The following is a 12,704-nucleotide window of genomic DNA, read 5'->3' as shown; positions in this document are numbered from 1 at the left end:
TGTTCCATCACCTTTGACCTTTGAATTCGTCTCTAAAACTGACCTTTTCTTTTCCCTTCTCCCTTATTCCACGAGTGGACTCCAAATTCTTTACACGTGTCCTCCTGCTTTTTGATTTACTCTGCTGTCCTCATGTTTTTTCTTGGCAAAAGCTCGATAGTTTGAAGGCAAAAAACCTTAAAACCTAACCCAAGGAAACAGCAATAGTTTCCAAGAACCCTATCGTACAATCCACTCACAAATCACCACATAATCCCAAAACCCTTAGTAAGGTAGACGTGGCACTATCCTATTGGTCCAATAACTTGAAACGCTGTCTCACCGTACTTTCGAGTTTAGAAAGTTATAAAAACAGAACCGCCTCAAGTAACAGAAGTTTCTTTGTAAATTGTAAGAAAAAAAAAAAGAAGAAAGATTGCGTGAAAAAAAAGAAACCCATATTTTTGGGCTTTATTATTTATCCTTTTTCTCGCTTCTTTTTCTTCTGTTTTTCAGGGAAAAAACAGAGCTACAACCCAGAAGCAAAGAAAGAGAGGGGCAAGCAGATATAGAAAGAAGAGAGAGAGAGAGAGAGAGAAAGTTAGACGCTTGAAAGGAGTCAAAAGAAAAAGAGAAAAGGAAGATAACAGAATAGGGGTTGATAGACCGTGGAATCTAAGAATCACACACTCACAGTTTTGGTGGGGATGCTGGTTTTATTTATTTCGAAGTTTCTTTTATTTTTCTGTTTCTCTTTTTAAATGAATCCCCCTTCCTTAACTATATTTCTTGCGTGTTTCCTGCGGTCTATCTGCTCTTAATCTGTGTCTCCACAAACTCTTTTTTCATCTCTGTTTGTTTTTCATCTTCATATAAACTCTTGCCTCTCTCAAAAACCCAATCAAGATCCTTCGTTTCCTTTCCAACTTCTTTTTTTTTTTTTCTTTCTGGGGTTTCTTTATAAATCTTGTTGTTCTTGTTTCTCTTTTAATTTTTGGGTGTTCTTTGTTTACTTCTTTCTTTTTAAAGATTTGAGCTTTTTGTTATTATCTTGAAGTGAAAATACTGTATTTTTAAATAATTTACTAATGGAGGATGAGAGTAGGGTTTCTGGCAGCAATGGGTCATCTTACTGGCTGGATGCTTGTGAGGATATATCATGTGACCTGATTAATGATTTTGTTGATTTCGATGCTCCTATAGTTCAAGAATCACTTGACAATGCTACCAATCAAGATTTCTTTGGAGGAATTGATCACATTCTTGATAGCATCAAGAACGGTGGTGGCCTTCCTTCAGTGGGTATTGACAATAATGGCTCTATCGTCAATGGGAATGGAAATGGAATTCACGATTCCATTGTTGGAGATGGATGGTCTCCAAATGAGTCATCTGGGGTTTCCATGAATTTAGCTGAGAACTCGGTTCCATCACCTAATGGTGTCGAAAAGAATGACCTTGAAAGCAAAGGGCATGAGAAGAACTGTGATAATAGTAATTGTAATTTATTTGATTATTCTAAGGAGAATGGAGTACATAGAGACGACAAAAGGTCTTGTGAGTCAGGGGATAGGGGTTTGGATAGTGAAGAGAGGTGTGGCAAGAGGGCTCGTGCGAATGGTTGCAAGAGTGATAGGCAGTATTCTAGTAAAGGCCCTTATTACCCCAGGCATAGGCAGAGTTGTTCTGCTAGGAAGAGAGTTCGCGATTGGGATGAAATTGATCGGAGAGATAGGGAGCATGTTAGGAGACGAGAACATTATAATGGTAGTAGTAGGAGGGATGGGAGAGATAGAGAACCGAGGGGTTATTGGGAGAGGGATCGATCGGGGTCCAATGAGATGGTTTTTAGGTTGGGTACTTGGGAAGCAGACCGGTACAGAGAAGGAAAGGCAGCTAATGACAAAAGTCAGGAATGCAATGGAAAGATGGAGAAGCAAGTTGAGCAGCCTAAGGAAAAACTTTTGGAGGAGCAAGCTCGTCAATATCAATTGGATGTTCTTGAACAGGCAAAAAAGAAAAATACAATTGCATTTCTTGAAACAGGGGCAGGGAAGACACTCATTGCTGTTCTCCTCATCAAAAGTATTTGTGATGATTTGCAAAAGCAAAACAGAAAAATGCTCTCTGTCTTTTTAGTTCCTAAAGTTCCACTAGTTTATCAGGTAGTAAAATTTTTAGAATTTCAAATTTTTTTTTATTAAGATTTGATGGGCTCTGTCGTTTCAAGTTCAATTCTTCTTATTATTTTCATTATCCTTTTTCAGCAAGCTGAAGTTATTCGTGAGCGAACTGGTTACCAAGTGGGTCATTATTGTGGGGAGATGGGCCAAGATTTCTGGGATGCTCGAAGGTGGCTGCGTGAGTTTGAAACAAAACAGGTAGTATTTCAAATTCATTTTTGTGAAGGCTTATTGTTGACTGTCATTTTGAGCTAAGTAATATCCTTATTGTACTGATAGGTTTCTAGTTTTCTTGGTGCTAGTTAGGACTCATTAGTAAACATTATAATGGGCACACAATTTTTGTATATCCAGTCTGTGGGAACACTTTTACTGTGGCCCTTTATCTCAGTGTTTTATTAGCTATTATCTATCTGACTTAAGATAGATTCTTCAACTAATGTACGTTTTCTTAATTTTGTTGAAGGAATGGATGATATTGATATAGTTCTTGAATGTTAGCAAGATCCTTGTATGTCTACTCTATAGAGTTGAAATTTAGTGGAAATAACAGTGGTGTGCCCTTTATCCCATTTTAAAAGGAAAAGATGAAAAAAAAAAAGGGAAAACCATGTATTGAAATATAGTTCTCAAATGCTAGCAAGATCCTTATATGCCTACTCTATAGAGTTGAAATTTAATGGAAATAAGTGTGATATACCACTTATCCCATTTTGAAAGCAAAAGTGGGAAAAAAAGAGGAAAGCCCTGCATTAAGACTCATGTCAACACTTTTTTATTAAACAGACGTAGTTGAACCAGAAGATGCACAATCAAGGGAAAGGAGCTGTATTTGATATTTTGGATGGATAGAGAATTTCTTTATTTTTTTCTTTGTACTTTCATAAGTTACTACGTGCTGCCATATTCGTGCAATTCAGTATGTAATTGAGCAAGTTTTAGTTGGCTGTCTAGCATCCAGATGTCCTTAAAATGGTTGTATCTTTTTTGAGCCTTCTGGAGCACAGAAATGGCTTTTATTTATCTACAACTCCTTTTGTTGGTGCTATATTGAGATTATTTCTTGAATTTTTTGGGTACTTGAGGTTGTCAAGGATATAGGAACTAATAGTGCTGGAGATTATTTCTTGATTTGCTTGATGTTTTCTTGCAGGTTTTAGTTATGACCGCTCAAATTCTGCTTAATATTTTGAGGCACAGCATAATTAAAATGGAAGCAATCAATCTTCTTATTCTGGATGAGTGTCATCATGCTGTGAAGAAACATCCATACTCACTGGTGATGTCTGAATTCTATCACATGACACCAAAGGAGAAGAGACCTTCTGTATTTGGGATGACTGCTTCTCCTGTTAACTTGAAGGGTATGTTTTTATTTTCTTGTAGTGGATTTTTCTTCCAATTTATATTTCTTTGAGACTAAGGAACATCTCACCTACAAAATTCTCCAGTTGATTGTAAGGTTTTTTTCCCCTAACACTTATTTTTGAATTGTTATATTCAGGTGTTTCAAGTCAAGTTGATTGTGCAATAAAGATTCATAATCTAGAAAGCAAGCTGGATTCAGTAGTTTGTACAATAAAAGATCGCAAGGAACTTGAGAAACATGTGCCAATGCCCTCAGAAGCTGTGATAGAGTATGATAAAGCAGCTAGTTTATGGTCCCTTCATGAACAAATAAAACAAATGGAAGTGGCAGTTGAAGAAGCTGCACAGTCAAGCTCCAGAAGAAGTAAATGGCAGTTCATGGGAGCTAGAGATGCAGGAGCAAAGGAAGAGCTTCACCAAGTTTATGGTGTATCTGAAAGAACAGAAAGTGATGGAGCTGCTAATTTGATACAAAAGTTAAGGGCCGTTAATTATGCACTTGGCGAACTGGGTCAATGGTGTGCCTACAAGGTATCATATGTTTTAAGTTATTAAGGTTACTATGCCTTTGCTTAATTTTCTTAGTTGTGTGGAAATAATATTTGTTCCTTTTGTTTTCCTTTTTGCAGGTTGCACAATCTTTTCTTACAGCTTTACAAAACGATGAGAGGGCAAACTACCAGCTTGATGTCAAGTTTCAAGAATCTTACCTAAATAAAGTTGTGTCTCTCTTACAATGCCAATTATCAGAGGGAGCTGTTACTGACAGAGACATGAACACTGCAGAAGCGGAGAACTATAATACTCAAGATAGAAACAATCCTGATGAGATTGAGGAAGGAGAGCTCCCTGACAGTCATGGTGGGTCTTTTAGTTTAGTTTTATACTTTTCTTTTGTTTGCTTTTTCAGTCCAACTTGAGCCTGATTTGTACTTGGTTTTTAAACCTGATTTATCAACAAAAGTAGAATACACAAAACCAGCTTAAACATTCATGGGTTAGATTGCATATTTAACAACAGTGTAGGTCAGAAATATTAGGTTAGTTCCTGGATATGTCAAGTGAATGGAAGTTGCTAGAATCAATTTCCTTGAAGCACTGGTTTTCTTATTCATGCATGTGGGACACTTGAAGATAAGTAATCCTTGCTAGCTAACTTTGAATTTATGGTTTTTTGTGCCGTGTTTCCTGTCTTCCTTTTAAAGGAAAATTTTTGTTATCTAATATATTTGTAAATAATGATATTTTAAAAACATTGTGTGTATTCTCAATTGATGTACCTTTTGGACGTAGTTGTCTCTGGTGGAGAGCATGTGGATGTGATAATTGGAGCTGCTGTAGCAGACGGAAAAGTGACCCCAAAAGTACAGTCATTGGTTAAAATACTTCTCAAGTATCAGCACACACAGGATTTTCGTGCAATCATCTTTGTTGAGCGAGTTGTGGCTGCTTTAGTTCTTCCTAAGGTTAGAAGGAATACCATATTTAATGTCTAATGATAAAGTTTCATTCCATTGCAGTTTCCTCATAATGCTATTCTAATTCCTTGTGAATGGACAGGTTTTTGCAGAGCTTCCATCTCTGAGTTTCATCAGGTGTGCAAGTTTGATTGGGCACAACAATAGTCAGGAAATGCGTACTGGACAAATGCAGGATACAATTGCTAAATTCCGAGATGGTCGTGTATGTCCATATCCTTTCTTAAGCTGATCAAAATAGGAATCATGCAATAGTTTACATTTGATAAATGCTATTACTTTCTACTGTAGGTGACATTGTTAGTTGCAACTAGTGTTGCTGAGGAAGGATTGGATATTCGACAATGCAATGTTGTTATTCGTTTTGATCTTGCAAAAACTGTTTTGGCATACATTCAGTCTAGGGGTCGTGCAAGGAAGCCTGGGTCAGATTACATCTTGATGATTGAGAGGTACTTGTGTTGGTTTGGTTAATTTAAATATTATCTTTCCACCAAAAATTACCCAAACAACTCTACCTTTCATATTGCCTACAGAGGAAATTTATCTCATGCTACATTCCTAAGGAATGCAAGGAATAGTGAGGAGACTTTGCGGAAAGAAGCAATTGAGAGAACTGACCTTAGTCATCTGAAGGATACTTCAAGGTTAATTTCGGTGGATATGGTACCAGGTACAGTGTACCAGGTTGAATCAACTGGTGCTATTGTGAGCTTAAATTCTGCAGTTGGACTCATCCATTTTTACTGCTCTCAGCTTCCCAGTGACAGGTACTGTACTTGTTATAAGATATCGACATTTGCTGCTATTTCTATTGAGGTTCAGTCTTTTGCTTAGTTGCCCTTAGTTTTGGCTTTTAGATATTCAATACTTCGTCCTAAGTTTATTATGAAGAAGCATGAGAAGCCAGGAGGTCCAACTGAATATTCTTGCAAGCTTCAACTCCCCTGTAATGCACCATTTGAAGAGCTTGAGGGTCCCGAATGCAGTTCAATGCGTCTTGCCCAACAGGCATAGTATCTTGTCACTATCTACTTCATCAAACTTATATTCAAGAATATTGCTCATGTTGGTAAACATGTGTACCATGTAGGCTGTATGCTTGGCCGCTTGCAAGAAGCTCCATGAGATGGGAGCATTTACTGATATGCTTTTGCCAGACAAAGGAAGTGGGGAAGAAGCTGAGAAGGTTGACCAGAATGATGAAGGAGACCCACTTCCTGGAACTGCTAGGCATAGAGAGTTCTATCCAGAAGGTGTAGCAAGCATATTCCAGGTTAGTATCCTCCCTGGATTTGACTTCCTGTCTGTATACCATGGGAAACTAGCAGGTGCAACTTTTAGCTAATTTGCAGTTAATTGAATGCCAATTTTAACTGTTTCTTTTCTTATTTATAAAGATATACATTTTAGCATATGTCCATCTTTATATTCTGCAAACATTATGATGCTGTTGACTGGATAATTTCTCCTCTGCAGCTTGTTCAGCACCTTGTTTTTATGATTTGACTAAGTTTCCTTTGTGTTGCTGGTACAACACTTTTCTTTTCAATGCTTATCTGGACATCAAAGTTGAAAATGGCTTTTCTTCTGTTGCCCATCTTGTTATTAAGTAGCATATATGTTGTTGTTTTTTTTGTTGTTGTATTTTGGTTGCCGAACAGGGATATGAGAAATAATGGCTGTTCTGAGATTAGTGCACTTTGTTGTTTTGGCAAATCAAGACTAGAAGTTCAAATGTTGTATGACATTTTTATAAGCTTTGGCAAGTGAATCATAAACATAAATGAGTATCATAACTTGTAGTATGGCATTTGTATTTGATTGAGTGTGAGGTAGATTCAGTATACCTATTTTTACTTGTTTTAGAAATTCTGGTTAAAATAACATAGATTATGGTTTTGACTACATATTTTAGGGAATTTCTATGCTGGTGGAAGACTACTGTTATCTAGTATTGTATGTATTGTAGTGGCATTTGCCTTCTTTTTTTCTTATGGAGGATGGGACGTTGTGGGGAGAAAAAAAACATGTTCAATATCTTTTCATAAGGCATTATTCAGAAATTAACAAAACAAACATGTTCAATATCTTTCCATAAGGCATTATTCGGAAATTAACTTTTTTGGGAGGGAAGTATACATGCTGTTATACTTTGTCTGGAACTTGTAATCCTTCAAATTTCTTGAATGATACAAAGAATTATACAATTTGGTTTAAAGGATTAAGGAATAAATGGCCAAGTATCATTCAAATTTTCAAATACTTATAGATACATCATACAGGACCAATGAAAGTTTTATAACTATGTAAACAGTAAAAGGTTTCTGTCACAATTTGGCTCATGATTTCTTAAGGGGATATAATTTTTTATGGGTTTAAAAAATTTTTGCAAAACCCAAACCTTGAGGACTTTGTTGCCTGAGTGATAGCATTTATGATGAACGACTGTTGGATAAATTGTGTTTCTTTATCTAATATGCACTTTTGGGTTGCGTATATCATTCACTATGTTCTTGGTGTCCTTAATGGTTTTCTGTTTAAAGTGAAATTGTTAAAATGCTTTCTGGTCCACAGGGAGAATGGATTTTATCTGGAAGAGATGGCACTGATGACTCCAAAATACTTCATTTGTACATGTATAGTATCAAATGTGAAAATAATGGCTCTTCAAAAGATCCATTCTTAACTAATGTCTCAGATTTTGCAGTGCTTTTTGGCAAAGAGCTGGATGCAGAGGTGCTTTCTTTTGTTTTTATTCTAGCATAATGAGCATTTGGTAAATAAGATGTTAATTTCAAATCACATTTGGCACTGACAGGTGTTATCGATGTCGATGGATCTATTTATCGCTCGAGCCATGATTACTAAGGCATTTCTTGTCTTCAGGGGATCAATAGATATTACTGAAAGTCAAGTTAGTTGCTGTTTAAATTGTTTGGTTAATGATTACAATTTAAGTTTTTTTATTTTTATTTTTATTTTCATTCTTCATATTATGCTTATGATAACTTAAAAGTCTGCTTATTTGCAGCTGGCATCCCTTAAAAGTTTTCACGTAAGATTAATGAGCATTGTACTGGATGTGGATGTTAATCCTTCCACCACTCCTTGGGATCCTGCCAAGGCATATTTGTTTGTTCCTGTGGTTAGCGATAAGTGTGTAGATCCTGTAAAAGAAGTTGACTGGGATTTGGTTGATAATATAATCACAACAGATGCATGGAGCAATCCCCTTCAGAGAGCTAGGCCAGATGTTTACCTTGGCACAAATGAGAGGACGCTTGGTGGTGACAGAAGGGAGTATGGATTTGGGAAATTGCGTCATGGCATGGCTTTTGGGCACAAACCTCATCCTACTTATGGTATCAGAGGAGCTGTAGCCCCATTTGATGTTGTGAAAGCTACCGGGGTGGTTCCTACTCTAGATTTGATTGAGGTACAAGAAGGGGATTTGACCAAAGGCAAATTGATTATGGCTGATGGTGTCACACAGGCAGAAGATCTTGTTGGAAGAATAGTAACAGCTGCTCATTCAGGGAAGAGGTTTTATGTAGATTCAATACGCTATGACATGACAGCGGAGACCTCCTTCCCGAGGAAAGAGGGCTATCTTGGTCCGCTGGAGTATAGCTCATATGCTGATTATTATAAGCAGAAGTATGATTTTTTTTTTCTTACCTTAAGTTCCTGCTGTATTCCCTCTGCTTTAGTAAAACTATAAGTAAAAATTGGCCCTCTGCTTTTGTAAAACTATAAGTAAAAATTGGCTGCCTATTAATTGCTTCTTTTAATGGATGGGATAGCCTTAATGCACCTCAATTGTTGTGTGTGAAGAAAAGAAAAGCATGTCTTACTCTGTGAAGGAATGGTTGACCACTTTCAGGTGCAGAATATGTGAGCTTTCCTCACGCTTCTACCTGATAGTAGTGGATGTCCTTACAGATCAAAGACGCTTTTTGTTTCTTCTTGCACAGCAAAGGGTGCATTAGGCTATTGATTCCTGTGTATATCATTATCAGGTATGGTGTTGAATTGAGGTGCAAACAACAACCTTTAATAAGAGGTCGTGGTGTTTCATATTGCAAGAATCTCTTATCTCCTCGATTTGAGCACTCAGAAGGTATATTTAGAGAAATGCTTCTTGTGTATAACCATTAGTTTGGCATCTCTTGTGGTCCTTTTGGTGCTAAATGTAATGTATCATATGAAGGTGAATCTGAGGAGGCTCTTGACAAAACATACTTTGTGTTTCTTCCTCCTGAGCTGTGTTTTATTCATCCACTTCCTGGATCACTTGTTAGAGGTGCCCAGAGGTTGCCCTCTATTATGAGGAGGGTCGAGAGCATGCTTCTTGCAATTCAACTTAAGCACATGATACAATTTTCTGTTCCTTCTTCAAAGGTGTGATATAATTCTCAAGTTGATCAATTTCAAGCAGCTTTTGGACGGTCACTAATGTTGTCTTTCTTTTATATCAACAGATTTTGGAAGCTTTGACTGCCGCTTCCTGTCAGGAGACATTTTGTTATGAAAGGGCAGAGCTTCTGGGGGATGCTTACTTGAAATGGGTTGTTAGTCGTTTTTTGTTTCTTAAATATCCCCAGAAACATGAAGGGCAACTGACCCGGATGAGACAACAAATGGTGAGTAACATGGTTTTGTATCAGTATGCACTAAATAAGGGACTTCAATCATATATCCAAGCAGATCGCTTTGCACCATCTAGATGGGCTGCCCCTGGAGTATTGCCAGTCTTTGACGAGGATACCAAAGATGGAGAAACATCCTTATTTGATCAAGAACAGGAAACTATTGATATTATACCAGGAAAAGAACCTGGTGATGGGCTCGAAGACGAAGATATGGAAGATGGTGAGATTGAGAGTGACTCAAGTTCTTACAGAGTCCTCTCTAGCAAGACCCTAGCAGACGTTGTTGAAGCTCTAATCGGAATTTATTATGTTGAAGGTGGCAAGCATGCAGCTAACCACCTCATGAAATGGATTGGGATTCAGGTGGAGTTTGATCCTGATGAGATGGAATCTACAGTGAGGCCATCCAATGTTCCAGAAAGCATACTTAAGAGTGTTAATTTTGATGCCATAGAAGGTGCATTGAACATCAAGTTTAAAAATAGGGCCTTGTTGGTAGAAGCTATTACTCATGCTTCACGCCCATCATCTGGAATTTCCTGCTACCAGCGTCTGGAGTTTGTTGGTGATGCGGTCTTAGATCATCTTATAACAAAACACTTGTTTTTCACCTACACCAATCTGCCTCCAGGTCGCTTGACTGATTTGAGAGCCGCTGCTGTAAACAATGAAAATTTTGCACGAGTTGCAGTAAAGCACCAGCTGCATGTGCACCTTCGGCATGGATCAAGCGCCCTTGAAAAACAGGTTTACCATCTGATTTCTTAACTTTAGCTTATTTAATGAGCGGTGGCTGTCTTAACCCATATCTATTTGTCTCTTCTGGCACATGGGCTGCAGCTTCATGCCCTACATGTAGTATTCTCTTCACCCAGTGATGGTGATGATTCAGGTTTCTAGGTCATGTTCATGCTTATAACTTTTCAGGTTTTATATATATATATATATATATATATATATATGTATGTATATTTACTTTAAAAAAAGTTTGTCAGGAATCAATCTATTTCTTGAGTCATATCATGTCACTGCTGGGTTAGGCAATGTGGTATATGTCAAGTTTTAGATGGCCACCCCTCTATGGTATAAACCAAATTTTCGTTGTTTATGATGCCAGCGAAGAAAATCAATCATGTCATTTTACTTTCATGTTAGTAAAATCTTAACCAAAAAGAAAAATTGTAAAAATCGTAAATAATAGTTTAGGATGTAATTCGAGACTAACTGGCATGTTCATATATGACAAGTGAAGTTATTCTTGATGAGTTCAAAATCGGTACATTCTGTTCTACGGATGATAAGTAGAAAAGAAAGGATATTATTTGCTAGGTATGGGGCTCCTTGATTATGGAAATGGGTGGGTTCCTCCCAAGTTCTGACTTAGTATTCTTGGCTTCTGTTTCAGATTCGGGATTTTGTAAAGGAAGTTCAGGATGAGTTATCAAAGCCTGGGTTCAACTCCTTTGGTTTGGGAGATTGCAAAGCTCCAAAAGTTCTTGGAGATATTGTTGAATCCATTGCTGGTGCCATTTTTCTTGACAGTGGACGAGACACAGCAGTTGTCTGGAGGGTTAGTTTCAGCCAAGGAACTGAATTTATTGTCTCTGAAACATTTCCCTGCTTCTTTTGTTACAGATATATGAATAAGAGATCTGATAAGGGAAAAAAATTTTCTTGTTTTCCAGGTTTTTCAACCCCTGTTGCATCCTATGGTCACTCCAGAGACATTACCAATGCATCCTGTGCGGGAACTACAAGAGCGATGCCAGCAACAAGCTGAAGGCTTGGAATACAAAGCCAGTCGAAGTGGCAATTTGGCCACTGTGGAGGTTTTCGTTGATGGTGTCCAGGTTGGGGTTGCTCAGAATCCCCAAAAGAAGATGGCACAGAAACTAGCTGCCAGGAATGCGCTTGCTGTTTTGAAGGAGAAGGAAACAGCTGAAGCCAAGGAGAATAACGAGGAGAATGGGAAAAAGAAGAATGGAAACCAGACATTTACAAGACAAACATTGAATGATATTTGCTTGCGTAGAAATTGGCCTATGCCTTCCTATCGGTAAGAAAGTACTGTTGGTACATTTTCTTCCGCATGGTACTTTGACAATAACATATATAACTGATCTGATATATTGATATCTTTAGGTGTGCGAATGAGGGGGGGCCTGCTCATGCAAAGAGATTTACCTTTGCTGTCAAGGTGAATACCACTGACAGGGGGTGGACAGATGAATGCATAGGTGAGCCAATGCCTAGTGTTAAGAAGGCCAAGGACTCAGCTGCGGTGCTTCTCTTGGAACTATTAAACAAATGTTATTCATGACGATATGGAGGACAATCATTATTTTGGTATTCTGTTCCCAGCCCTATTTTTTTCAATGGCCCCTGTTGGTCATGGGTGTATGATGTCTCACAATTTGTGGGTTTTTTTTTTTTGCCATTAATTCACGTTTTGCTTAGGCCAAAGAAAATTTATAAGCAAATATGGATGTCTGATTTTGCATGACTTGATGTCCATATAATCTAATGGGGAACAGGTGACATATAGGATGTAATAATACGTCCTCTTTATACTTAATTCAACGCGATAAAGGAGGCATTTATCTTCATTTTATTCGTATTAGCAATAATCTATGTTTTACTGTGGGCCATTAACAGAAAGTTACAACCATGTAGCACCAGAAATAAGTTGAAAATAAGAAGATTAAAGTTTACAGTTATGGAATTTGAAGTTTATTTTAGTTGATTTATGTAATCATCTTTAAGTGGTAATATTGGTAGTATTAAGTAGATTTAAAATTTAAATCCTTGCATATGCAATAGGTTTTTTTATTCGCAAAATACTATCTTTTTTATACCCAAAATGGTCTACGGTTATGTTAAAGTAAAGCGGAATGCAGCTTGAAAATGTGACTTTTTAATTGTCTCAGTTGCTTCAAGAAGGTTTTTGAACAAATATTTCCGAAGATTAAAAGAGTCAAGTGGGGAAATACATAGAACATATGTATGATGAAGTGATCTGCACAAAAATAGTTAAAAGTCCC

General features: G+C 37.4%; 1 protein-coding gene across 1 annotated transcript; it reads left to right on the top strand.

Annotated features, from left to right (window-relative positions):
- Window positions 1–486: 486 nt before the first annotated feature.
- LOC111304888 (endoribonuclease Dicer homolog 1-like) lies at window positions 487–12,269 on the top strand. Its single transcript, XM_022901909.2, has 20 exons — window positions 487–2,144; window positions 2,247–2,360; window positions 3,316–3,526; window positions 3,667–4,061; window positions 4,160–4,391; window positions 4,824–4,996; window positions 5,091–5,213; window positions 5,300–5,460; window positions 5,545–5,778; window positions 5,869–6,019; window positions 6,102–6,284; window positions 7,586–7,747; window positions 7,830–7,925; window positions 8,043–8,668; window positions 9,031–9,131; window positions 9,222–9,412; window positions 9,493–10,410; window positions 11,069–11,233; window positions 11,349–11,719; window positions 11,806–12,269. Exons 1-20 carry the CDS (start codon window positions 1,068–1,070, stop codon window positions 11,981–11,983), a joined length of 5,862 nt encoding a protein of 1,953 aa, XP_022757644.2. The 5' UTR covers window positions 487–1,067; the 3' UTR covers window positions 11,984–12,269.
- The last annotated feature ends 435 nt before the right edge of the window (window positions 12,270–12,704 follow it).

This window comes from Durio zibethinus, chromosome 21 (genome assembly GCF_047325235.1).
Source record: "Durio zibethinus cultivar Kanyao isolate XHJ-2024 chromosome 21, ASM4732523v1, whole genome shotgun sequence".
In the NCBI taxonomy this organism is placed as follows: domain Eukaryota; kingdom Viridiplantae; phylum Streptophyta; class Magnoliopsida; order Malvales; family Malvaceae; genus Durio; species Durio zibethinus.
The sequence above is the reverse complement of the archived record's forward strand: the minus strand, read 5'-3'. Positions and strand labels throughout refer to the sequence as shown.

What these genes read in the sequence shown, in the direction of transcription:
- LOC111304888 (XM_022901909.2), top strand. Translation starts at nt 1,068, where the DNA reads ATGGAGGATGAGAGTAGGGTTTCTGGCAGCAATGGGTCATCTTACTGG. An exon ending in GTCAATGGTGTGCCTACAAG is followed by an intron (nt 4,062 to 4,159) that starts GTATCATATGTT and finishes TCCTTTTTGCAG; the next exon opens with GTTGCACAATCTTTTCTTAC. An exon ending in TAGATATTACTGAAAGTCAA is followed by an intron (nt 7,926 to 8,042) that starts GTTAGTTGCTGT and finishes GCTTATTTGCAG; the next exon opens with CTGGCATCCCTTAAAAGTTT.